The following is a 24,254-nucleotide window of genomic DNA, read 5'->3' as shown; positions in this document are numbered from 1 at the left end:
TCATTGAAATATACAAAATTCTTGCAGGGCTGGAGAGGGTATATACAGGGAGGATGTTTCCTCTGGCTGGGGAGTCTAGAACCAGGGGTCGGCTATTTAGGACAGAGATGAGGAGAAACTTTACTCAGAGGGTGGTAAATCTTTGGAATTCTCTACCCCAGAGGGCTGTGGAGGCTCGGTCTTTGAGTATATTCAAGACAGAGATTGATAGATTTTTGAATATTAAGGGAATCAAGGGATATGGGAACAGTGCAGGAAAGTAGAGTTGAGGTAGAAGATCAGCCATGATCTTACTGATTGGGGGAGCAGGCTCAAGAGGCCGAATGGCCTACTCCTGTTCTTAATTCTTATGTTCTTATGAGACTGCGAGGTCTTTTTCCAGGTTCTTTCAACATTAAAGCGCATGCTGGATGCCTACTTTTAGCAGCCGTAACAGTTAAGTGCATAATTGCTGGGCAAATAGCCATCTCTGCGCCAGCAATGCTCACCTGTTAACGTACGCAAGTTCTGATTGTGCACATGCTCTGAGTGAATGCAGGCATACACACTGCAATTTCAGAGTCTATAAATCCATTAATAAAAAATTAGGTTTGTGGTTTCTATTTCTACAGAATTTTAATAAATACACTGAGTCGATAAAGGATCAGTCACATTTCTCATCTTTATTTCTTAAATACCTATTATAAATAAATTAAAAGCTTGCACTGTACCATCATGCATGTTATTTAGTAAATATTTCTGGTATGTTTGCAGAAAGTTGAAGTATTTTCTATACTGCAAAATTAATTATGATATCCCCATATAATCTGTACAGTTTTAATTATATAACTAGATATCTGCTCTGACAATTACTTTACAATATTTACATTCTAAGCAAATCCAAGTGTACATTCCAATTTGTTTTTAAAGACACCTTTCTGAAAGACATTTTAAATAATCAAAATGGACTACTTGTGCAAACATTTTCTACACATTTATACAAAAGATCATTGGAGTAAGGACATGTAACTTTCCTCTGCACCGCTTCAATCATCCATTCATTAAACATGTTGTCCATCATATTCCTTTCCTGCCAGCTTCCATTGTTAACTGTAGGAATGATTTTAGCTGGTTTCAGCCACTGCACAAATCTCTTCATCTCAAGATAGCTGCTATGTTCACTGTATGGAATACCTGCAACAGATGGCAATTTTAGAAATAGAGAATCACAAATTAACAAGATAAATGCTAAAGTTACCCCCTCGCCTCCACCAACTGTGTACATATTTATTTTGTCATGTTCCCACCATTTCTCTTGTGTTTTCAGTATTCTTTTAGATGGTGTTTAGTAATGAACAAACAATTGGGTCAAATGGTTTTTAAATTGTGGGCATCTTGCCTGCCAATTAATGCTAAATTAGGTTTAAAAAAAACTTCCACTCCCCCCACAAAAATGAAGAATATAAAAAAAGTTAAAAAAATGTTAAATAAAGATTTTTTTTTGGGGGGGGGGTGGGGAGATGGGGAGAAAAGTACACTAGAATGTACAAAATAAAAACAATTCATAGCATTGTTTACTTCAAATATGAACAGGATTTAATTTTCCTTCTTGTGGCAAACTACTTTACAGTAAAAGTGCATTGTAACTGAACACAACCCTCAACTTTACTGTTCCACTAAATACATGAAGTTCTCAAAAGGAGAAAAATAATTCCATGTGGCCCAACGTGTACCTACCATAAATAGTGAACTTTCCTTGGACTCGTGGCTTGATGTCAAAAACTGTACCACTCTGGCCAGAGTATGTCCATCCAGTTGGTTTGAATGCCACAATTTGGTCATACTTTCCTGGGAACTTGCGCATATGCGTTTGTAAACCCTAAAATAGCAAAAGCAGATTAGATGCACAACCAACTGGACTGGTTTTGAATAACCAACCTTTACTGACGTTTCTGATGAAACAATTTTTGATTGAATGCTATATGGTTTGGAGTTGGTAGAAAGGAAAAATCTAACTAACACAACTTTGGTCTGTGAACTTGGAAAGCAGTGATGTTGTAAATGCTCCTGCCTGAATTACCCAGCACCTTAAGTGAGAAAAAGGTTTTTTTTCCGAGAAATAGGAAAGGTTATAAAAAACAGCTGTATAGGCCACTGAAAGCATAATACAGCTAGCCACCCTTATATCCATTTTAAGTAGCTAATTCCCAGAATTCACATGATTTGCAAATATGTTCTTCTATTACTTGAAGGTGCAACTACCAAATAAATTTCAAATGTTTCATTATTAGAGTTAATTCTCCTTCAATGCATTTCATCCTTATTAGCAACTAATGATTATTTTTCAGCAGTTTCTGAATTCTCTTTTTACAGTTATTTAGGAACTCTATCTCTAACAGAAGGCATTCCCCACTTGGTTTCACTACTTATAGGAACATCTCACAAGCATACTTTTAAACATAATCAGGCCCACATTGCAGTCAGAACACAAAGCAAGAACAAAGATTCCCCAAATCTGTCAGTTTTGCAGAACAGTTACAAAATCCACGATAGCATTCTATTATATATGAACAGACAACTAGAATTCTGTTAATTGATAATCAAAAAACAGCTGAAGCATATCTTGGCACCATTCAAAGGAACAGGAACAAGTAGAGATACAATAATTACTATATAAAAACTTTTCAAATTAGCAGTTACAAATTCTTCACAGAAAATGTTTGATAATCAACTCATAAGAGTTGTTTGTTTCAATTTTGTTTGATAAATGTTTATCGATGAATAGGTTCAGCCAGAAAATCTTGTTGCAGGTCACGGAAAAAAGTATTTCAAGTAAATTTGGCATAGCCATCTCCAATATTTATCTTTAGAAATCTAAAAGCCCATTTCTGGGAAATATGGTCAAGGGAAAAAATGCTTGGATTAAGATTTTCACTGCTCTAAAAATGGGTATATTCAGTCCCATTCTTCAATATATCAGCCTATTCTGAATTAGCCAGTTAGGGCACTTTAAAACACTACTGTAACAGTTCACTGAATGTTGCATTGCTTGTATAAATGACTACACAAATATACCCATAATCCTTTATGCAAGAGATCTGATAATTGGCCAGAACCATGGTTTCTTGGAGGGGAAAATGTCAGTGCTTTGTTTAATAGGAATGGGGAGCGGGGGGGGGGGGGGGGGGAAAGAGAAATTGTTAATGAAAACTGGCATTTTCATTATTAATTTAGAAAAGTTCAGCTACAGAAGGAATTTGCTTTTTTACTACAATGAACAGAAATACAGCACAGCAGCTTGGTTCAGTGATGGCATTTGCTCCCAAGTCACAGGTTAAAGCCCTACTCCAAGGCATCACATAATCCAGGCTGATCCTTTAGTGCAGTACTGCATTGTTGGAGGTGTTGTCTTTCAGAGGCAATGCTAAACTGAGATCCCATCTGCCTGTCGAGTGGATGTAAAACATTCCATGGCAGTTGTTTTTTTTTGAAGAGAAGTAGGGAGTTTTCTTGATGTCCTGGCCAACATTCATCCTTCAAAAAACTATCAAAACAGATTAACTGGTCATTCATCACACTGCTGTTTGAGATCTTGCTATTTGCAAATTGTTTGTTGCATTTCCGAACATGATGATTTCATTGCTGCGAAGCAATTTAGGACATCCTGATTGTTTGTTCTTTTCTTTAACTGAATTAGCATATGTAAATTAGATGAATTGCAAAAGTATAAATTTTGTACACTGCAAATGTAAAACTCGTTACTGTGCACTACTATTTATTATAATCCAAATAAATATGCTTACAAAATGATGTAAATCCACAAAGAAAAGAAACAATTAAGATTTGGAATTATTCTCAACTGTGGTGAACCATCAATCACAATGTAAAACGCAGAGAGATTTATATCGCTGATTTCATGACCTCAGGACGCCTCACAGCGCTTTGCAGCTACTTTTGAAGTGTAATCGTTGTTGTAATATAGGAAACATGGCACCCAAGTTGTGCACAGCAAGCTCCCACAAATAGCTATGCGATAATGACCAGATAATCTGGCTTTAGTGATGTTGTTTGAGGGATTAGCCAGGACACCGGGGATAACTCCCCTGCTCTTCTTTGAAATAGTGTAATAGGATCTTTTATGTCCACCTGAAAGCACAGACAGCACCTCCTCAGTACTGCACTGGAGTGTCGGCCTAGATTTTAATGCTCAATTGGGACTTGAACCCACAACCTTTGGACTCCGAGGCGAGAGCGCTACCCACTGAGCCACACTGTATGCACTGAGGCGTATGAAAGCATGGGCCTTACGCTTAACATCCGTAAGACAAAGGTCCCCCATCAGCCTGTTCTCGCCGCTCAGCACTGCCCCCCATTCATCAACATTCACACTTGACAACGTGGACCATTTCCCATACCTCAGGAGCCTAGTCAACAAAAGCAGACATTGATGCGGAGATTCAACACTGCCTACAGTGCGCCAGTGCAGCCTTCGGCTCATGGTCTACAGGGCTGTAGTAATACCCGCCCTCCTGTATGGATCAGAGGCATGGACGATGTACAGAAGATACCTCAAGTCGCTGGAGATATATCACCAACGATGTCTCCGCAAGATCCTGTAAATCCCCTGGGAGGACAGGCGCATCAACATCAGTGTCCTCGTCCAGGCTAACATCCCCAGCATTGAAGTACTGACCACACTATCAGCTTCGCTGGGCAGGTCACATAGTTCGCACGCCAGACACGAGACTCCCTAAGCAAATGCTCTATGCGGAGCTCCTTCACAGCAAACGAGCCAAAGGTGGGCAGCGGAAACGGTACAAGGACACCCTCAAAGTTTCCCTGATAAAGTGCATCATCACCACTTACACCTGGGAGTCCCTGGCCGAAGACTGCCCTAGGTGGAGAAAGTGCATCCGGGAGGGCGTTGAGCTCTTAGAATCTCAACGCTGAAAGCGTGAAGAGGTAAAGCGGAGGCAGCGGAAGGAGCATGCGGCAAAACAGTCCCACCCATCCCTTCCCTTGGCAAATATCTGTGGCTCTCGTATTGGATTGTTCTGCCACCAAAGAACTCACTTCAGGAGTGGAAGCAAGGTCTTCCTCGATTCCGAGGGACTGCCTATGATGATGATGACGACTGTGCATACTTTACTTTTCTCAGTAAGGTAACTTTTTCTTTTAAAATGCAAGACTCAAGAAGATATTTTGCAATAGTTTACTTGTGTGAACTGGACAAGCTGGTTTGATAAATGTACTGACTAAAAACTGGTAGATTAATACTTTGTAATGTATACTTTAATTACCTAGGTTACCAAAGAACAAGTCTACACAACAGGCTATAGTTACTGCTTCTAAACCAATTATTAAATTAACCACATTAAAATTATGAGGGGAAAAATATTCAGCACACTATAGATAAAAAATAAACTGTAGATAAAGTTAATTTAATATTCTGTAATAGGACAGAGTTTCATATGATCCTAAAGTGAATTAAACAGTATAAATGAAAAATTATTTGGTATCCTAGATTGATAGTTTAAAATTCTACAGATTCCATGCCATATGATCTGTCTAGATCCATACTAATACAAGTTGTGAATATTTTTACAAGAAAAAACCCATAACACTGACAGGATGACTTTTAGTAAGTTACTGTTTTAATGTTGGATATTCAAACGACAAATCAGTTTGTGGAGTAACTTTAAGCAGGATTCAAACACATCAGGAAAACAGTTGAAAAATATAAGTTAATCATCTTTTAGACTAGTGCAAGAATAAGTCCCATTAACTTATACTTCAGTTACCACAGCTATTCTATGTGCTTCTGCTATCAAAATGATTTGTTTTGGACAGTGGCTACATGGATACAAAATTGGCTAAATGTCAAGAAACAGAGTAGTGGTGAACGGTTCCTTTTCGAACTGGAGGAAGGTGGTGTTCCCCAGGGGTCAGTTCTAGGACCACTGCTTTTCTTGATGTATTTTACTGACTTGAATGTGGGTGTACAGGGCAAAGTTTTCAAAATTTGCAGATGACAAAACTTGGAAGTATAGTGAACAGTGAGGAGGATAGTGATGGACTTCAAGGAGGACATAAACAGGCTGGTGGAATGGGCAGAGACATGTGACAGATGAAATTTAACATAGAAAAGTGCAAAGTGATACATTTTGGTCGAAAGAATGAGGAAAGGAAATATAAACTAAAGGGTACAATCCTAAAGGGGATGCATGAACAGAGAGACCTAGGGGTATATGTGCACAAATCGCTGAAGGTGGCAGGGCAGATTGAGAAAGTCTGGGCTTCATGAATTGAGGTATAGAGTACAAAAGCCTGGATATGATGATGAACCTGCATAAAACACTGGTTCGGCCTCAAGTGGAGTATTGTGTCCAATTCTGGACACTGCACTTTAGGAAGGATGCGAAGGCCTTGGATAGACTGACTCCAGGGTTGAGGGACTTCAGTTATGTGGATAGACTGGAGAAGCTGGGATTGTTCTCAGAGCAGAGAAAGTTGAGAGGAGATTGGATAGAAGTTTTCAAATCATGAGGGGGCTGGACAGAGTAGATAGAGAAACTGTTCCCATTGGCAAAAGGGTCAAGAACCAGAGGACAGAAGTTTAAGGCGATTGGCAAAAGAACCAAATGCGACAAGTGGTTGGCTTCTGGAATGCACTGCCTGAAAGGGTGGTGGAGGCAGGCTCAATCACGGCTTTCAAAAGGGAGTTGGAAAAGTACTTGAAAGAAAAACTTTTTGCAGGCCTGCAGGGAAAGGGCTGAATGGCCACCTTCTTGACTGGAAGCATTCTATGATTCTTAATGTATAAAGAATTACACTTTCATACTATGCTCCTAACCAAAAATTACATTAAATTACCTGAAATTATAACAGAGCAAAAATCTCAGTGATTATGCAAAATACTGACATTTATTTATCTTTTCTGTATAAGAGAAATATCCCATCTTGTTGAAACAGCCTAATTAGCAGCTATCAGCTATCTCAGGAAATCAAACTCAGGAAGTATATAGAGGATATCCCACAGAGACTAGTAAAATTTAAGATAATCTCTCACGTGAAGAGGCCCAAATAACTTCCGGAGTTAAAAGTCATTCCAAATTAGACAAAAATGAAACAGCTTATACTATGTTACCTCTTAAATACTGATTACATATGCACTACAACAAAATACTTGAAAATTATGCCAATTAGAGCAGAATTTAGCAGATAATTTAATTTACAGTACTATTCACGTAATTTTCTGGACTGCTGTCTAGTTTAAGTATCGTATGGCTTCCACAAGCTGGAACAGAGAGTATAAAATGTTTGTCAAGCAACAGAACCCGCATCCCTTCACCCCCACCAAAGAGGTTGTCTTTAGCTGTCTAGTCCCAAACTTTAAAATTCCCTCCCTGAACACCACCTTTAGGAGGCTCCTTAAAGCTCACCTCTAACATCTTCTTTAGCTCAGTATCTTAAAAATTAAGCACCGATGAAGTGCTTTGGGACTTTTTTCTACTCTAAAAAGGTGCTATATTAATACAAGTTTTTGTTGCAAAGCAAGGTGGAAAAATCTACTCTTCAAATCAACATTTTTAAGCACTTTATAGAAACTTTATAGAAACAGAAAATAGGTGCAGGAGCAGGCCATTTGGCCCTTCAAGCCTGCACCGCCATTCAATATCATGGCTGATCATGCAACCTCAGTACCCCACCCCTGCCTTCTCTCCATACCCGCTGATCCCTTTAGCCGTAAGGGCCACATCTAACTCCCTTTTGAATATGTCCAATGAACTGGACTCAACAACTTTCTGTGGCAGAGAATTCCACAGATTCACAACACTCTGGGTGAAAAAGTTTCTCCTCATCTCGGTCCTATATGGCTTACCCCTTATCTTTAGACTGTGACCCCTGGTTCTGGACTTCACCAACATCGGGAACATTCTTCCTGCATCTAAGCTGTCCAGTCCCATCAGAATTTTCTAAGTTTCTATGAGATCCCCTCATTCTTCTGAATTCCAGTGAGTATAAGCCTAGCCAATCCAGTCTTTCCTCATATGTCAGTCCTGCCATCCCGGGAATCAGTCTGGTGAACCTTCGCTGCACTCCCTCAATAGCAAGCACGTCCTTCCTCAGAATAGGAGACCAAAACTGCACACAATACTCAAGGTGTGGTCTCACCAAGGCCCTGTACAACTGCAGCAAGACCTTCCTGCTCCTATACTCAAATCCCCTCGCTATGAAGGCCGCCAGCATGCCATTTGCATTCTTTACTACCTTCAATGACTGATGTAGCATGACACTCAGGTCTCGTTGCACCTCCCCTTTTACTAATCGGTCACCATTCAGATAATAATCTGCCTTTCTGTTTTTGCCACGCAAGTGGATAACCTCACATTTATCCACATTATACTGCATCTGCCATCTCACTTAACCTGTCCAAGTCCCCATGCAGCCTCTTAGCATCCTCCTCGCAGCTCGCACTGCCACCCAGCTTAGTGTCATCTGCAAACTTGGAGAGATTATATTCAATTCCTTCGTCTAAATCATTAATGTATATTGTAAATAGCTGGGGTCCCAGCACTGAACCCTGCAGCACCTCACTAGTCACTGCCTGCCATTCTGAAAAGGACCTGTTTATTCCCACTTTTTGCTTCCTGTCTGCCAACCAGTTCTCTATCCACGTCAATACATTACCCCTAATACCATGTGCCTTAATTTTGCACACTAATCTCTTGTGTGGGACCTTGTCAAAAGCCTTTTGAAAGTCCAAATACACCACATCCACTGGTTCTCCCTTGTCCACTCTACTAGTTACATTCTCACAAAATTCTAGAAGACTTGTCAAGCGTGATTTCCCTTTCATAAATCCATGCTGACTTGGACCGATCCGGTCACTGCTTTCCAAATGTGTTGCTATTTTATCTTTAATAATTGATTCCAGCATTTTCCCCACCAACCGATATCAGGCTAACTGGTCTATAATTCCCTGTTTTCTCTCCCTCCTTTTTTAAAAAGTGGGGTTACATTAGCTACCCTCCAATTCATAGGAACTGAACCAGAGTCCATGGAATGTTGGAAAATTACCACCAATGCATCTACTATTTCTAGGGCCACTTCCTTAAATACTCTGGGATGCAGACCATCAGGCCCTGAGGATTTATCGGCCTTCAGTCCCTTCAATTTCCCCAACACCATTTCCTGACCAATAAGAATTTCCCTCAGTTCCTCATTCTCGCTAGACCCTCGGTCCCCTAGTATTTTCTGGAGTTTATTCTTGTCTTCCTTAGTGAAGACAGAATCAAAGTACTTGTTCAATTGGTCTGCCATTTCCTTGTTCCCCATTATGAATTCACCTGATTCTGACTGCAAGGGACCTACATTAGTCTGCACTAATCTTTTTCTCTTCACATATCTATAGAAGTTTTTGCAGTCAGTTTTTATGTTCCCTGCAAGCTTAATCTCATACTCTATTTTCCCCCTCCTAATTAAACCCTTGGTCCTCCTCTGCTGAATTCTAAATTTCCCCTAGACCTCAGGTTAGTTGCTTTTTCTGGCCAATTTATATGCCTCTTTGAATTTAACACGTTCCCTAATTTCCCTTGTTAGCCACGGTTAAGCCACCTTCCCTTTTTTATTCTTACGCCACACAGGCATGTACAATTGTTGTAGTTCATCCATGTGATATTTAAATGTCTGCCATTGCCTATCCATCGTCAACACTTTAAGTATCATTTCCAGTCTATCCTAGCCAATTCACGTCTCATACCGTCGAAGTTTCCTTTTTTTAAGTTCAAGACCCTAGTCTCTGAATTAACTGTGTCACTCTCCATCTTAATGAAGAATTCTACCATATTATGGTCACTCTTCCCCCAAGGGGCCACACGCGACCAGATTGCTAATTAATCCTCTCTCGTTACACAAAACCCAGTCTAGGATGGCCTGCTCTCTAGTTGGTTCTTCGACAGATTGGTCTTGAAAACCATCCCTTATACACTACAGGAAATCCTCCTCCACAGTATCGCTACCAATTTGGTTAGCCCAATCAATATGTAGATTAAAGTCACCCATGATAACTGCTGTACCCTTTTTGCACGCGTACCTAATTTCCTGTTTGATGCCATCCTCAAGCTCCCTACTACTGTTTGGTGGTTTGTACGCAACTCCCACTAACGTTTTCTACCCTTTGGTGTTTCGCAGCTCTACCCATATAGATTCCACATCATCCATGCTAATCCTTCCTTACTATTGCGTTAATCTCCTCTTTAACCAGTAACGCTACCCCACTTCCTTTTCCTTCCTGTTTGTCAGTCCTTCCTGAATATTGAATACCCCTGGATGTTGAGTTCCCAGCCTTGGTTACCCTGGAGCCATGTTTCCGTAATCCCAATTACATCATATCCGTTAATAGCTATCTGCGCAGCAAATTCATCCACCTTATTATGAATGCTCCTCACATTGAGACTCCGAGCCTTCAGGCTTGTTTTTTGAACACTTTGTAATGTGGCCCTTTTTGATTTTTGCCCTTAATTTCTCTGCCCTCCACTCTTGCTTTTCTCCTTCCTACCTTTTGCTTCTGCCCCTTTTTTACTTCCCTCTGCCTCCCTGCATAGATTCCCATCCCCCTGCCATTTTAGTTTAAACCCTCCCCAACAGCACTAGCAAACACTCCGCCTAGGACATCAGTTCTGGCCCTGCCCAGGTGCAGACCGCCCGGTTTGTACTGAACCGGTTTCAATGTCCCAAGAATTTGAATCCCTCCCCCTTGCACTATTCCTCAAGTCACGTATTCATCTGAGCTATCCTGCAATTCCTACTCTGACTAGGACCGGGCACTGGTAGCAATCCTGAGATTACTACCTTTGGGGGTCCTACTTTTTAAATTTAACTCCTAACTCCCTAAATTCAGCTTGTAGGACCTCATCCCATTTTTTTTTTAAAAACTATATCGTTGGTACCTGTATGTACCACAACAGCTGGCTGTTCACCCTCCCCCTCTAGAATGCGCTGCAGCCGCTCCGAGACATCCTTGACCATTGCACCAGGGAGACAACATACCATCCTGAAGTCTGGTTTGCGGCCGCAGAAACACCCATCTATTCCTCTTACAATAGAATCCCCTATCACTATAGCTCTTCCGCTCTTTTTCCTGCCCTCCTGTGCAGCAGAGTCACCCCTGGTGCCATGGACTTGGCTGCTGCTGCCTTCCCCTGATGAGCTATCTCCCCCAACAGTACCCAAGGTGGTGTATCTGTTTTGGAGGGAGATGACCACAGGGTACCCCTGCACTATCTTCCTTCCACTGCTCTGCCTGATGGTCACCCATTCCCTATCTGGCTGTGTAACCTTTACCTGCAGTGTGACCAACTAACTAAACGTGCTATTCACGACATCCTCAGCATCACGGATGCTCCACAGTGAATCCATCTGCAGCTCCAGTGCTACAATGCGGTCTGTCAGGAGCTGCAGCTGGATACAATTCCTGCACATGTAGTTGTCAGGGACAAGATAAGAAAAGAAGAAAAAAAAAAAGAAAAACTACTCACCAATCACTTACCTGTTTGGCTGTGATATCACACTATTTCTTTCTACTTTTTTGCCTTTTGAACCTGAACCTGCTCTCCCGACTGCCGCCTTTTTATGGGCCTCGCTCTCCCTCTGTTGCTTAATTCAAATTATTGGCTAATTCAATTATTTTAGCGCACAAAAATAACCAAATCATCAGAAATGACAAATTGTATAAAAGGATTGAAAACTGACTTAGCAACAGAAGATGGAGGTTGACAATAAAGTTGTAAATGCTGTGTCTGGGGAAAATAACCAATAAGTTTCCACAAGAATCTCTTCTCAGATGCCTGGGGGGGATGGGAAGGGGAATTTTAACACCCCAAGATGCGATGGGGGGGGGGGCTTAAATTCTGAAAAGCCTGAAACGCAAAACCAACGATCTGAAACCCGACACCAACTACCCCTACTTCCAGTTTAACTGGGGTGGGTTGGGCAAGTAACCTGCTCTCGAGAGGTGAGTCAGTAATTTAAATATGCTAAAGAATCATTGCGCCTCAGATTTTAAACACATTTTTGCATTTAATGGCTGTGGGCTGGGTTTCCCAATGATTGAGAAATCCAGCAGCTGATGAGAGGCAAGAGCGGTTGCATCCAGCAGATAAGTGCTTTTCTCGCACTGCTTGTAGGCTAGGAGGAGCAGAGTGCTTCCCCCCAAGACGCCCAAGCTTACCTGCCATGATCTCCCTTCCTCCCCATGTTCCCCTACACCCTTGGTGATTTCTCCCTCCGCTAACTACTGTAACCTTCCAGCGCAGGTGTTCCGGCCAGCCAGCCTCTCAATTTGTTTTCTAGCCAGAAAACAAAGGTGGGGAAAAAAAATCAAAGGTGGGGAAAAAAAATCAAATGTGGTCCTGCTGAATATCCGCAGTTCCAGATTTCCCGGCTGCTACATGCAATCTAAAGTAATTACAAAATATTTTAAATTATATTTCTTTTAGTTTTGTGTAGGAACAAATGAGCTGATTGGGGAGAAAACATTGTTTAAAAACACATTTTTAAAAACAATGTTCTCTATTACTAGTTTAATTTACCATTTCTGTGGAAAAGCTCATTTTTAAAATATATCTTTCAAAAAAACTCAATCACAAATTGCGATTGCAACCTGGAGCATATATAAACATAAAAACAGCCTATTTGACCCAACTTGCTTTTGTTAGTGCTAGCTCTTCAGCTAAAACAGTCTACTCTAATCCCATTTCATTACCCTTTCTTTGCATCCTTTTATATGCCTCCTTTTGAACTACTTCAATTCCATTCTGAAAAATATTGTAATCTTTGCCTCAATAAACACATGGTAAATAATTCCATGATCCAATAATATTGAGAGAGAAAATGTTTTTCTAATGTTCATCCTATGTCTATGCCCCCTTGTTACTGATTTGCCAACCAGGAGATTATATTTTACTACCAGAGGTCAGGATAGAATTTAGTAGGCTATCAAAAGGCATTTTTATTTTAAAACTCCTACTGCCCAGTAAGAGATTATGGACTGTTACTGGAAATAAAAGTTGGAGGGAGAGGAAAACAAGAGACAAAAAAGGTCAAGATTTAAAAAAAACCAGTGGAGTACTATTTAAATTTAGACCATGTACTGTATTTAAAATAAACGATCTACCTAAAGAATTTTTTATTTGTTATGGGCTCAAGTTTCAGCCCGAGTTGCTCCTATTTTTTTGGAGCAACTAGTTTAGAATGGAGCATCTTAGAAATTGCAATTCACGGCATTTAGTTTGCTCCAGTTCTAGTGAGTTAGAATAGTTTAATTTTAGAACAGATGTTTTTTTTCCAAAAGGGAGCATGTCCAGCCACTTACGCCTGTTTTACAAGTTTAGGCAGCGAACACTTACTCCATTCTAAGTTAGTTTGGAGTAAGTGTAGATTTTTGAATGCTCAGAAAAACCTTACCTACACTTATAAATCAGGCGTAGGGAATGAGAGATTGGAGGGGGGGGGAGGTGAAGAGATAGAGAAGGGGGGTATTTGTAAAAGCTAAGTGTTTAAAGAGCCATCATCAATAATAAATAAACAATAAAAATCAAATAAATAAATAAATAAATAAATAAATAAATAAATAAATAAATAAATAAATAAAGGTTCTACTCACCTACTGCAGCACCAGGAGCCCTCCAACAGTGTTTGAGAGCAAGGGGTGGGGAGAGGACAAGGAAGGGGGGGGGGGAAGGAGGAAGAGGACAAGGAAGGGGGGGGAAGGGGGGAGAAGAGGACAAGGAAGGGGGGGGGAGGGGGGAGAAGAGGACAAGGAAGGGGGGGGGGGAGGGGGGAGAAGAGGACAAGGAAGGGGGGGGGGAGGGGGGAGAAGAGGACAAGGAAGGGGGGGGGGAGGGGGGAGAAGAGGACAAGGAAGGGGGGGGGAGGAGGGGGGAGAAGAGGACAAGGAAGGGGGGGGGGAGGGGGGAGAAGAGGACAAGGAAGGGGGGGGGAGGGGGGAGAAGAGGACAAGGAAGGGGGGGGAGGGGGGAGAAGAGGACAAGAAAGGGGGGGGAGGGGGGAGAAGAGGACAAGGAAGGGGGGGGGAGGGGGGAGAAGAGGACAAGGAAGGGGGGGAGGGGGGAGAAGAGGACAAGGAAGGGGGGGGGAGGGGGGAGAAGAGGACAAGGAAGGGGGGGGGAGGGGGGAGAAGAGGACAAGGAAGGGGGGGGGAGGGGGGAGAAGAGGACAAGGAAGGGGGGGGAGGGGGGAGAAGAGGACAAGGAAGGGGGGAGGGGGGAGAAGAGGACAAGGAAGGGGGGAGGGGGGAGAAGAGGACAAGGAAGGGGGGAGGGGGGAGAAGAGGACAAGGAAGGGGGAGGGGGGAGAAGAGGACAAGGAAGGGGGAGGGGGGAGAAGAGGACAAGGAAGGGGGAGGGGGGAGAAGAGGACAAGGAAGGGGGAGGGGGGAGAAGAGGACAAGGAAGGGGGAGGGGGGAGAAGAGGACAAGAAAGGGGGAGGGGGGAGAAAAGGACAAGGAAGGGGGAGGGGGGAGAAGAGGACAAGGAAGGGGGAGGGGGGAGAAGAGGACAAGGAAGGGGGGGAAAGAGGGAGGAGTGGTGGGGAGGGGGAACAAAAAAAAAGAGAGGCTGAACGGGCTGGGCCGCCGCCGACACTTCAGACAGGGCCCTCAGCGAGATGTCAGGTGGACGGGCCCCACCCACCGACGGGGAGGGGAAGAGAGAGGATGAACGGGCCGGGCCGCCGCCAGTTCGGGCGGGCCCGTTCCTAGTGAGATGTTGGGCGGGCCCTGCCCCCAGGGGAGTAATGGAGGGGGGGGGGGGGGCGGCGGAGAAAGGGGGAAGAGGGAGCTGAACGGGAGGGAGGTCAGAGTCCTGATCTTCGCCCGGGGTGCCCATTCGGTGTAGGGTCGGGCCCCTCCCACGCAGCTTCGGGAGTCTGGAGGTACTGCACAGGCGCACACACTCTAGCGCGCATGCGCAGAGGTCCTGGCACCGTTTTCAGCGCCACGCCGAGCACGAAGACCTCCTGAGGAGACCGGAGAATCACAAGGTAAGTTTTCGCCGCCCTTTTTTATTCCAGAAAGTCACCTTATGGAGATGCACCGTTTTTCCAGAGGGCGGAAACTTGGGCCCATATTTTCTCACATTTGATATGGAATTCATTCAAAATTATGAGTTTGATAGAAAACAGAAGCAAGTTAACCTCAGTTATTTAGAATTGCTTTGAAATATAATGCATAATACACTACATTACCAAACTAATACAAATCAAGAGTCAGAACAGTTAATCCTTGTTGAAACAAAAAATGCTTTAAAATAACAGAAAACTTCACACAATTAATGAAAAGTCACGGAAATTTAGATGTCTGCAAATAGTTATTTAATTAAACTGAAATGAGCAAAGAAATGATGTGTTTGTCACCAATCGAATATTAAAAGCAGGAGTGCTTAAAAAATGTTTAATCATCTCAACCTTTTGCTTATAAAGGCCCCAAGTTTCGACATGATTTGCTCCTGATTTTTAGGAGCAACTGGTGTAGAACGGAGTATCTTAGAAATCGGAATTCTCGTCATTTAGTTTGCTCCAGTTCTAGTCAGTTAGAACAGTTTCACTTTGGAACAGAATTTTTTTTTCCAAAAGGGGGCATGTCCGGCCACTTACGCCTGTTTTCAAAGTTTAGTCAGTGAAAACTTACTCCAAACTAACTTAGAATGGAGTAAGTGAAGATTTTTGTACGCTCGAAAAAACCTTGTCTACACTTTAGAAAATCAGGCGTAGGGAATGGGGGGGGGGTTAAAGGGAAGTTTACAAACATTAAACACTTCAATTTTACAAATAAAGAGCCATCATCAATAATAAATGATAAATACATCAATAAATCAATCAAAAAAAATTAAGAAATAATTTAAAAAAAAAAAAATCAATAAATAAAACATTTTCTACTTACCGACTGCAGCACTGGGAGCCCTCCAACAGCGTGCTGGGATGCCCCCCCCCACCCCCGCCCAGTGTGTCTCTATCTCTCTGTCTGTGTGTGTCTCTCATTCTCTGTCTGTCAGTATCTGTGTTTCAGACAGCAAGGGGAGGGAGAGAGGGGGGGGGGGGGGGGTAGAGGGAGAGAGGGGGGGAGCAGAGGGAGGGGGGGGATGGGAGATGTGGGGGGGGGGGGAAGAGAAAGGAGATTGGGGGGGGGGGGGGAAAAAGAGAGAAAGGAGATTGGGGGGGGAAGAAAGGAGATTTGGGAGGGGGGGGGGGGGGGAGAGAGAGAAAGAAAGGAGATTGGGGGGGAGGGGGGGGGGGAGGCTGAATGGGCCGGGCCCGAGACTTCGTCCCCTGTACCAGATTTACAGGTAGGTGATCTTGGGTCGGGTCGGGGAGAGCGCGGGTCGGGGGGGTGGCGGGAGGGAGGTCGGTTCGGGTCGGGGGGAGAGGGAGGTCAGGTCGGATCCAGTCCGGGGGCGGGGCGGGGGGAAGCGGGAGTCGGGTTGGTGTCGGGTCTGGTCCGGAGGCGGGGGCGGGGGGGGAGCGGGAGTCAGGTCGGGTCCGGGGGCGGAGTCGGGTCCGGTCCGGAGGTGGGAAGCGGGAGTCGAGTCGGGTCGGGAGGAAGCAGGAGCTGGCCGTGGGAGGAGCCTTATTCACGTAGCCCCAGTGAGGCCATTCGGCCAGGGCTAGGGGCTGTGTGCTTCGGCCCCTCCCACAGTTTTGGGCGCCTGGAGCTACTACACATGCGTGCCCACTGTAGCGCGCATGTGCAGAGGTCCCGGCACTGTTTTCGCCGCAGGGCCCTGGCTCCGCCCCCTACAGCTCCTGCTGCGCTGCGCCAAGGACCTGGAGAATCTGGAGGGTTTTTTTAGGCGCACTTTGTGGCGCAAAAAACGGGCGTCCAGGTCAGGACTGCGCTGTTCTAGGCGCGGCTCGAAATTTGGGCCCAAAATAACTACAGTAAAACTGGGTATAATGGTGGTAACCTGTATAAAACAAGTCAGGAAGTTCACGAGGTCAAAGAGCTAAAACTAAATGTGAGTATGTTTAAGGCTGCAGCACACCTGAATGCTCAATCACTGCCATAATTAGGACATCAAATCTCTATTTCCATGATCGGTTATGTTCCTTGCACTAGTTAGTAGTTAATTAACTTGTGAAATACTAAACTGCAAACCAATGAACATTAACTGGGCACAATTTCCAAATAACTTGCATACCAATGGATGATACTTCCAAATGCAAATATCTCATGAGATACAAATAACCACAACAACAGGAACACAAGCAGAATTAGACTTTAAACTCAATGCAAATGCTAGACATACTCTAGAATATGTGCTGCAAGCTCGATTAGTGGATGGCCTGCAGGAACCAACTAGGGTATCAACCAGTAGGAATGGGAAAAATGGTTCTAAAAATCAGTGTTTCAATAATATGGCAATCAACTGGAATGTCTTTGTTCAGTTACACATTTGACCCTTCTAACTTGAAAGGTGAAGGCGATCCCTCCTACAAGATAATGTCTGTTCAATGCCAATGAAGTTCAAGAACTATTGTTAGCAGGGCTAGTGGAGGGGAAGGGTTACCAGTGTAACTTTGCTGGGTGTACTCATATCTTTTGAGCCAACTATGGGAACAAAGGAAATACACAAAGAAACATTCATGACCAGAAAAGGAGGGGCTTTCTGGCCTCCAGGATGACAGTCTCCATCTCCAAACAGAAAAGCTGAAACTGATTGTCATCCAGGGTCAAACAGATGAACTACAAATGGATCTTCCACGCATGAGGGTGAACTGTATGATCAAAGAGCATTTGTTGCCATATTGTCTACCCCAGTTAAAAGACAGCCGAGAGTGTAATTTCCATACACACGTGTATACTAGGAGAGCACCTTGTTGATGTAGGGACTACGGGCCCAATTTTGGCCATACTTGCATCAATTTTTTTTTGGAGCAAGTTGGCTTTTCTGACGCAAGTTTAAAAAAAAAGACATTTTCCCCAAGAAACTTACTCCAGAGTAACTTAGTTAGGTACGATTTTTTTTAGTTCAGTTTTTTTCCCCAAAGGGGGGCATTCCCAGACACTTACGTCAGTTTTGGCCACTTTGGCCAGCTAACACTTGCACCAAATCAACTTCGGTCAGCATATGTGGCCAGCTCTGAAAAACGTTGCGGGCAGTTAAGAAATTGGCGCAGGTAAGTAAGGAAGGACGTGCACCCAAGCACCAAATAAAATTTAAAATAACTAAATAAAAATAAAGAACAATTGACTAACTATTAAATATTTTAAGTAAATCCTACCTTATGCAGGGGAAGGCAGCGGACCGGCCTGTACGGGAGGCCATTAGGCGTGGGATAGGGGCGGCCGGCAAAGACGCATCAGGAGGCTGGGGGGAGTGAGGAGGGAGAGGTAAGGCTGGGCTCCATGGCATCGGGAGGGAGGGAGAGGAAAGGCTGGACTCCATGGGAGGCCACTCGGCCTGGGCTAGGGGCGGCACGACAACGCGCACTGGGAGGCCACTCGGCCTGGGCTGGGCTGCAAATGAATGGGGCGGGGGGAGGAAGCAGGAGAGTGAGTGAACGCAGCATCTGTTGGGGGGGGAAGTAGGAGAGTGAGTGAACGCAGAATCTGTGGGGAGGGAGAGGGAAAGGGGCTGGGCCGACTACCAAATTTCGGCGTTACTGCGCATGCGCAGACATCGCGACCTGACTACAATGAGCATGTGCAGACGTCCCGGCACTGTTTTCAGCACAGGACGCTGGCTCCACCCCCAACTCGACTGGCCATGCTGCAGCCAGTTGAGTTGGGGGTGGAGCCAACATCCAAAGTGAGGAGGAATTTTTTCGGCGCACTTCGGAACGGAAAAAAGCGGCGCATCGCCGGTACGTGCGCCGAAAAAAGGGGTGGACCAAAATTGAGCCCTTTGAGTATTGACCAACCAGATGCATAACCAGCATTATATTATAGTCTTGAAACTAAGGGTAGGCGTGAAATGCTTCAATCATTAAAATGTACCAAAAGGGACTACCCTGTACTCTATTGTCCACTTGCCCTGATCCCAATCCCTTGCAGATGAGTGTTGCGTGTGTGAGAAAATTGGCTTGAGGAGCATAAGCGAAATAAGGTTTAAAGTGCCGGCTTCTACATCGGCTCAGCAAAAGGGCAAAAGGTCTGTAGCTGACCTCACACATTCTAACATATTCTAGTACCAAGGACCCAGAGTCCTCTGATTCAACATTGATGTACTAGGACACTGGTCTGTCAATCCAAAATATTACTGATAAGATAACCCAATTAGAGATCAAGGGAGGTCGTACTGGGGGGGGGGGGCGAAGTTGTCTATGAAATGTATAAATGATGTAAGATTTTGCTATTCGGGGAACATCTCCACTCACAGGTGGCTGTGATGAGAAGTATTCCCGGACGTCCGTAATTAAAGATCGTTATACCTTGTCATCCGTCTCCATCTACTAACTTCGAGGGCTGCTACGCCGGTTGGGAAAAGCGTCGACCCTTTATATCAGAGGGCCCGCTCGTGGGAAGAGAAGCCTTCCCATTTTACCCTTCAATTTGGTGCTGCGAGCAGGGTACAAGAATTTCCCGAACGGAACAATGATCCAGCTGTTGGGGTGAGTATGTTTAATTTACCACCTTCAAGTTAGAGCTGTGGCATTGTAACCGGGAGGGAAGGACATCTGTACAAATAACCATCTGTAGCGGGTCCCGGAGGGACAGAGACAGAGGACAGAGACGATATAGGGGTGGGAGGGGGTTAAAAGGCATACAGATGCAAGGGAAGACATATGGACGAGACCTATTGGCCCAAGCGGTACGAGCGCACGGCGCAGAGACAAGACATAGTGACCCAGAAGCGTAGCAGTACGAGTGTACGGCACCAAGGGGAGACATATTGATGACGTCCTCCATCCCAAAAATGAATTAAAGGGAATGCCCAAGACCCCTACACCTTCCCCAAAGTAAGATGGGTAACTCAGCTAGTTAAAAAAAGGTGAATAAAACCAATGAGGGAACAGAAACCCAGGCCAGCAAAAAAAAGAGGAAGAATGTAACTGGGGACCAAAAGGGTCTCTACTAAATTTGCTGGGCAAAAAATCCACAACATTAATGGAAGAAATGAAACGGAAAGGGTGGCAGCCCACGGATACCCCCATAGACAGAAAAAATGGTGGGATAGTCAGACCAAACACAAGGTTGAAATTGCCCAAGTAATTATCCTTACCTGTTACCGGGAACAGAAATAGATACCCACACTGAATTGATTCAGGAATTAAAAACTAAAATAAACAGAATTAGAAAAGGCTGTAAGGAGAACGGACAAACCCTACAGTGTGCATCAGCAACACCTGACCCAAAAATAACCCTCCCAGTACCCCAAATATACCCCTCCCTGAAAGAGGTACAGGCGGGGAAGCCCCAAGATAATAACGGGACCCAGGAAGGGCCCCCGGCATATGACAGGTATATACAGCCAGCTCCCGTACGTACTACCACCGTCCCTGCACACGGGCAACAACCCGGTCACGTCACCATACAAGTTGTTCCCCTCACCCCGCATGAGACAGACAGTGCTAAAATCTTTACTGTACTCGACATAGCAAACGAGTTCTGGGCTATACCTTTGGATGAGGAGTCACAGAGGAAGTTTGCCTTCACTGTAACGGGGAAACAGTATACCTGGACCAGGGTGCCGCAAGGGTTTCACAATAGCCCGGGCATATTCCACCGGGTATTGTCAGGAATCCTGGAACCCCTGGACGTAGGAGAAGGAAGCACTATACTACTGTATGTGGACAATATTCTTATCGCGTCAGGTACTGAGCAACAACACATGTTGGCCCTAACTACAGTATTAGGGGCCTTACAGCGCTCGGGGTTGAAGGCAAATCCTAGGAAAGCCCAGGTGGGAAAGGAGGTGGCTACGTACTTGGAATACGTAGCAGCCCAAGGGAATAGACGGATGCCCGCAGATCGGAAGGAGGCTATTAGAACAATGCCAAGACCAGGAACGGTAAAAAGGGTCTGACAGGTATTGGGACTATTTAACTATTGCCGGATGGCCCAACCGATACAGGACCTAGTAAAAGGAGGAAGGCCCTCCCAGGAGCCCGTTGACTGAGGTAGCCCTCAGGAGGTGGCGTTTATACAACTGAAGCAAGCCCTTATGAGTGCACCTGCCTTGGGATTGCCAGATCAGAATAGACCCTTCCGCCTGTATATGTACCATAGTGAGACCCATTACAATGCGGTGGTGTTGGGACATCCTTGTCCGAGATAGACCCTCCCACCGCTGCCCCGACAACCTCCCTGGGGGACAACAACTCTTCCCAGCATAACCATGCAAGCCCCCCCCATATGTCCGTCCATAAAGACTGGGGCCAAAGGGGAGCTTGTAATAAAGGAATCTAAGGAAAGGATATATTTTGGGGTGCGTCAGCGACTACTTACGGTACTCCTAAACCTAATGGATATCATCCTTTCTAGCTTCTGCGGGAATGAAACTATAAATCTATACCAGAACCTGACAACGAATCCTCGAAGGCCCAGAATCCACTACCCTGAGATTTAATGTCAAAAAGAGAACAGAACAAGGTCGAACAAAAAGGGGAATACTGGAAACACTAGGCATGGGTTATGCGGTGGGGGTTGCGACGGTGAATTCTATTGACCTGTATACAATAGACGACCGGGTTAACACCTTAACGCAAATCTTATGGGGTTTATTGGGGAGGGAAATAGATAGCCAAGCCCTACAAGCACGGTTGGGAGATGGCGTGGAAGGGGAACTGTTACAAGTGGCCTACACATTACAGGAACATGCCAAGACCATAAATTTGATCCACGCAATGGGGAACGACCCAAGTAAACGATTACAAGCTGAGATAGTTTGCTCCGGGTATGTGGCCTGGATACTGAGTGAGGTACAACATAACCTGGAGCAACTCCAAAATGGGTACAGACCAAATTGGATCCTGAACGACATTTAATAATTGGACTCGAGACAAAAACCATGAATAACACGTGCGAGGAGTCACTCATGGGTGCCAAGATTTAGATGTATTACTGGACATGTGAATATGATCGGATTCGTGTCATCAATACCACAGTATGACGTAACAAAGGGAGACCCCTTATACCAAACCGACAATATCGGTGAAGTAAGAAACCGAACACGGTTGCGTTACCATCAATCCTCCAGACAGGTGATTAAAATTAATAGTACCAAAGGCATTGACATAACCGACTGCTATAAAAATAACCAAGCGGTTTTATGTCGAGGTACGCTAAGAATGACAGATGATGATTGCGGATTCCACCAAACAAACGGATGCATGCTAAATATCACTCCTCTCGAACGCGATTCCGAAACAATCGCTGCTCCACAAGGGAATGGAGATTGGTGCGTGAGCATAGGAGCAGCCAACCTGACGATTAAGATCAGGGGAGGAGTCACCCCCTGTGTCATCACCAACCCTAGCTTCTGTTTTAGGCCCATGGGAAAAACAGACAAATAGATACCACATACATCCCGAGACAACGGAAATTATCCACGGAACGGTCACGGATACCCTCCGAGAAGGATACAAAGAGGCAGTATGGGAACCGCAAGGAAAACAGATAACCGAATTAAGTGAGGAACAATTACAATTGGTGCAAGAAATCCAAAACCAAAGACGACAGTATATCCGGCTGATGGAAGAAATAGACAACCTACAAAGAGACACTAACACGATGCTGGCTGACCAGTCTTGGTACTCAAAACTGTGGAACATTGGACTTAATATTCAGATCCACCCATGGATAAGGATTATATTACATGTACTTGTAGTAATACAGGGCCTGGTCCAGATGGTAACGGTAGGGTTTACCTGTGCACAAATTAAACAGGCCAAACGACACGTTAGGGCACGTACTATGATTAAGACAATAAGGGATAAAAATGTAAACAGTCCTGCAGGAAGGACTTACCGTATATAGCCCTGCGGGAGAAGTCATAGGAGGTCCTGAAGTTTGGGAGATGGCCACCCACGTGAACGGACATATCTGGAACTTGCCCACAGGGAAGTAGTTTCCGGGGAATATGGCCTACTTGGCATATAGCCAAGGGCCAAAGGGGGAATTGAGAGAAAAAATTGGCATGAGGGGGATAAGCGAAATAAGGTTTAAAGTGCCGGCTTCTACATCGGCTCAGGAAAAGGTCTGTAGCTGACCTCACACATTCTAAGATATTCCAGTACCAAGGACCCAGAGGCCTCTGATTCAACATTGATGTACTAGGACACTAGATAACATTAAGATATGTCGAGTCCGACAAGATAAGACACAATGAAAGACTCTAGACAGATACTGATAAGACTCTGTGAAAAGACTCTAAACAGACTTTTAGGCGCCATGTACGATCAGCAAATTCTAACCCAATGAGGTCATCCCAGTTAAGGTCTAAGGTTGCCTTGAGATCCTGGTCTGTCAATCCAAAATATTACTGATAAGGTAACCCAATTAGAGATCGAGGGCGGTCGTACCCGGGGGGTCTATGAAATGTATAAATGATGTACGATTTTGCTATTCGGGGAACATCTCCACTCACAGGTGGCTGTGATGAGAAGTGTTCCCGGACGTCCGTAATTAAAGATCGTTATATCTTGCCACCCGTCTCCGTCTACTAACTTAGAGGGCTGGAACGCGGGTTGGGACGAGCGTCGACCCTTTATATCAGGCCCGCTCGTGGGAAGAGAAGCCATCCCATTTTTCCCCTTCAAGTGTCTGATTCTGTCAGGGAAGAGTCTGCTACTACTGACAGAGGGAAAGGCCATCTCAATTTCCTAGGAACAAATATACTTGAAGATGCTACATTCCGAGATCACCTGTGACTTCAGACAAGCACTGTGAAAATCTTGGATGCTGGGAAACCAAAATGGTAGTACCTTGTATTGACAACTTTGCTCCTCGAAATTGAACCCATGAAAATTCTAATGATGTTTCTGTATGGTAATAAAGTAGTAAGTATCCTTATGTACAAATGGTCTATTATTTTATTTTCCCTCCTTTATTTTATCTCTATACTGACATCTAGGCAGCAGAGGTTTGATTACTAATGGCATCATACAGCCTAAAATGCAGTTTTTCATTTCTTTGGGAGGCTTGATCTGAAAGGGACAACCTAGAATGGTACTTTATGGAGGTTCATCATCAAGTGGCAACTGTTATGGACACATTATTTTAGGAAAACTGAAAAATACATAAAAACTCAAAGAC

The 24,254-nt window shown here is 44.4% G+C and overlaps 1 protein-coding gene across 2 annotated transcripts in view; it reads right to left on the bottom strand.

The window, feature by feature from the left end:
- Positions 1 to 652: 652 nt before the first annotated feature.
- Positions 653 to 24,254, bottom strand: part of dclre1a (DNA cross-link repair 1A (PSO2 homolog, S. cerevisiae)) — a 77,163-nt gene continuing 53,561 nt past the window's right edge. For both annotated transcript variants that reach the window (XM_070876605.1, XM_070876606.1), the window contains exons 8-9: positions 1,717 to 1,858; positions 653 to 1,173 (exon numbers count right to left, since the gene is read on the bottom strand). In XM_070876605.1, coding sequence (XP_070732706.1) covers positions 938 to 1,173; positions 1,717 to 1,858 — 378 coding nt within the window. In that variant the 3' untranslated portion in view covers positions 653 to 937. The remainder of the gene's footprint in view (positions 1,174 to 1,716; positions 1,859 to 24,254) is intronic.

The sequence above is a fragment of the Pristiophorus japonicus genome, chromosome 3, assembly GCF_044704955.1.
Source record: "Pristiophorus japonicus isolate sPriJap1 chromosome 3, sPriJap1.hap1, whole genome shotgun sequence".
In the NCBI taxonomy this organism is placed as follows: domain Eukaryota; kingdom Metazoa; phylum Chordata; class Chondrichthyes; family Pristiophoridae; genus Pristiophorus; species Pristiophorus japonicus.
The sequence above is the reverse complement of the archived record's forward strand: the minus strand, read 5'-3'. Positions and strand labels throughout refer to the sequence as shown.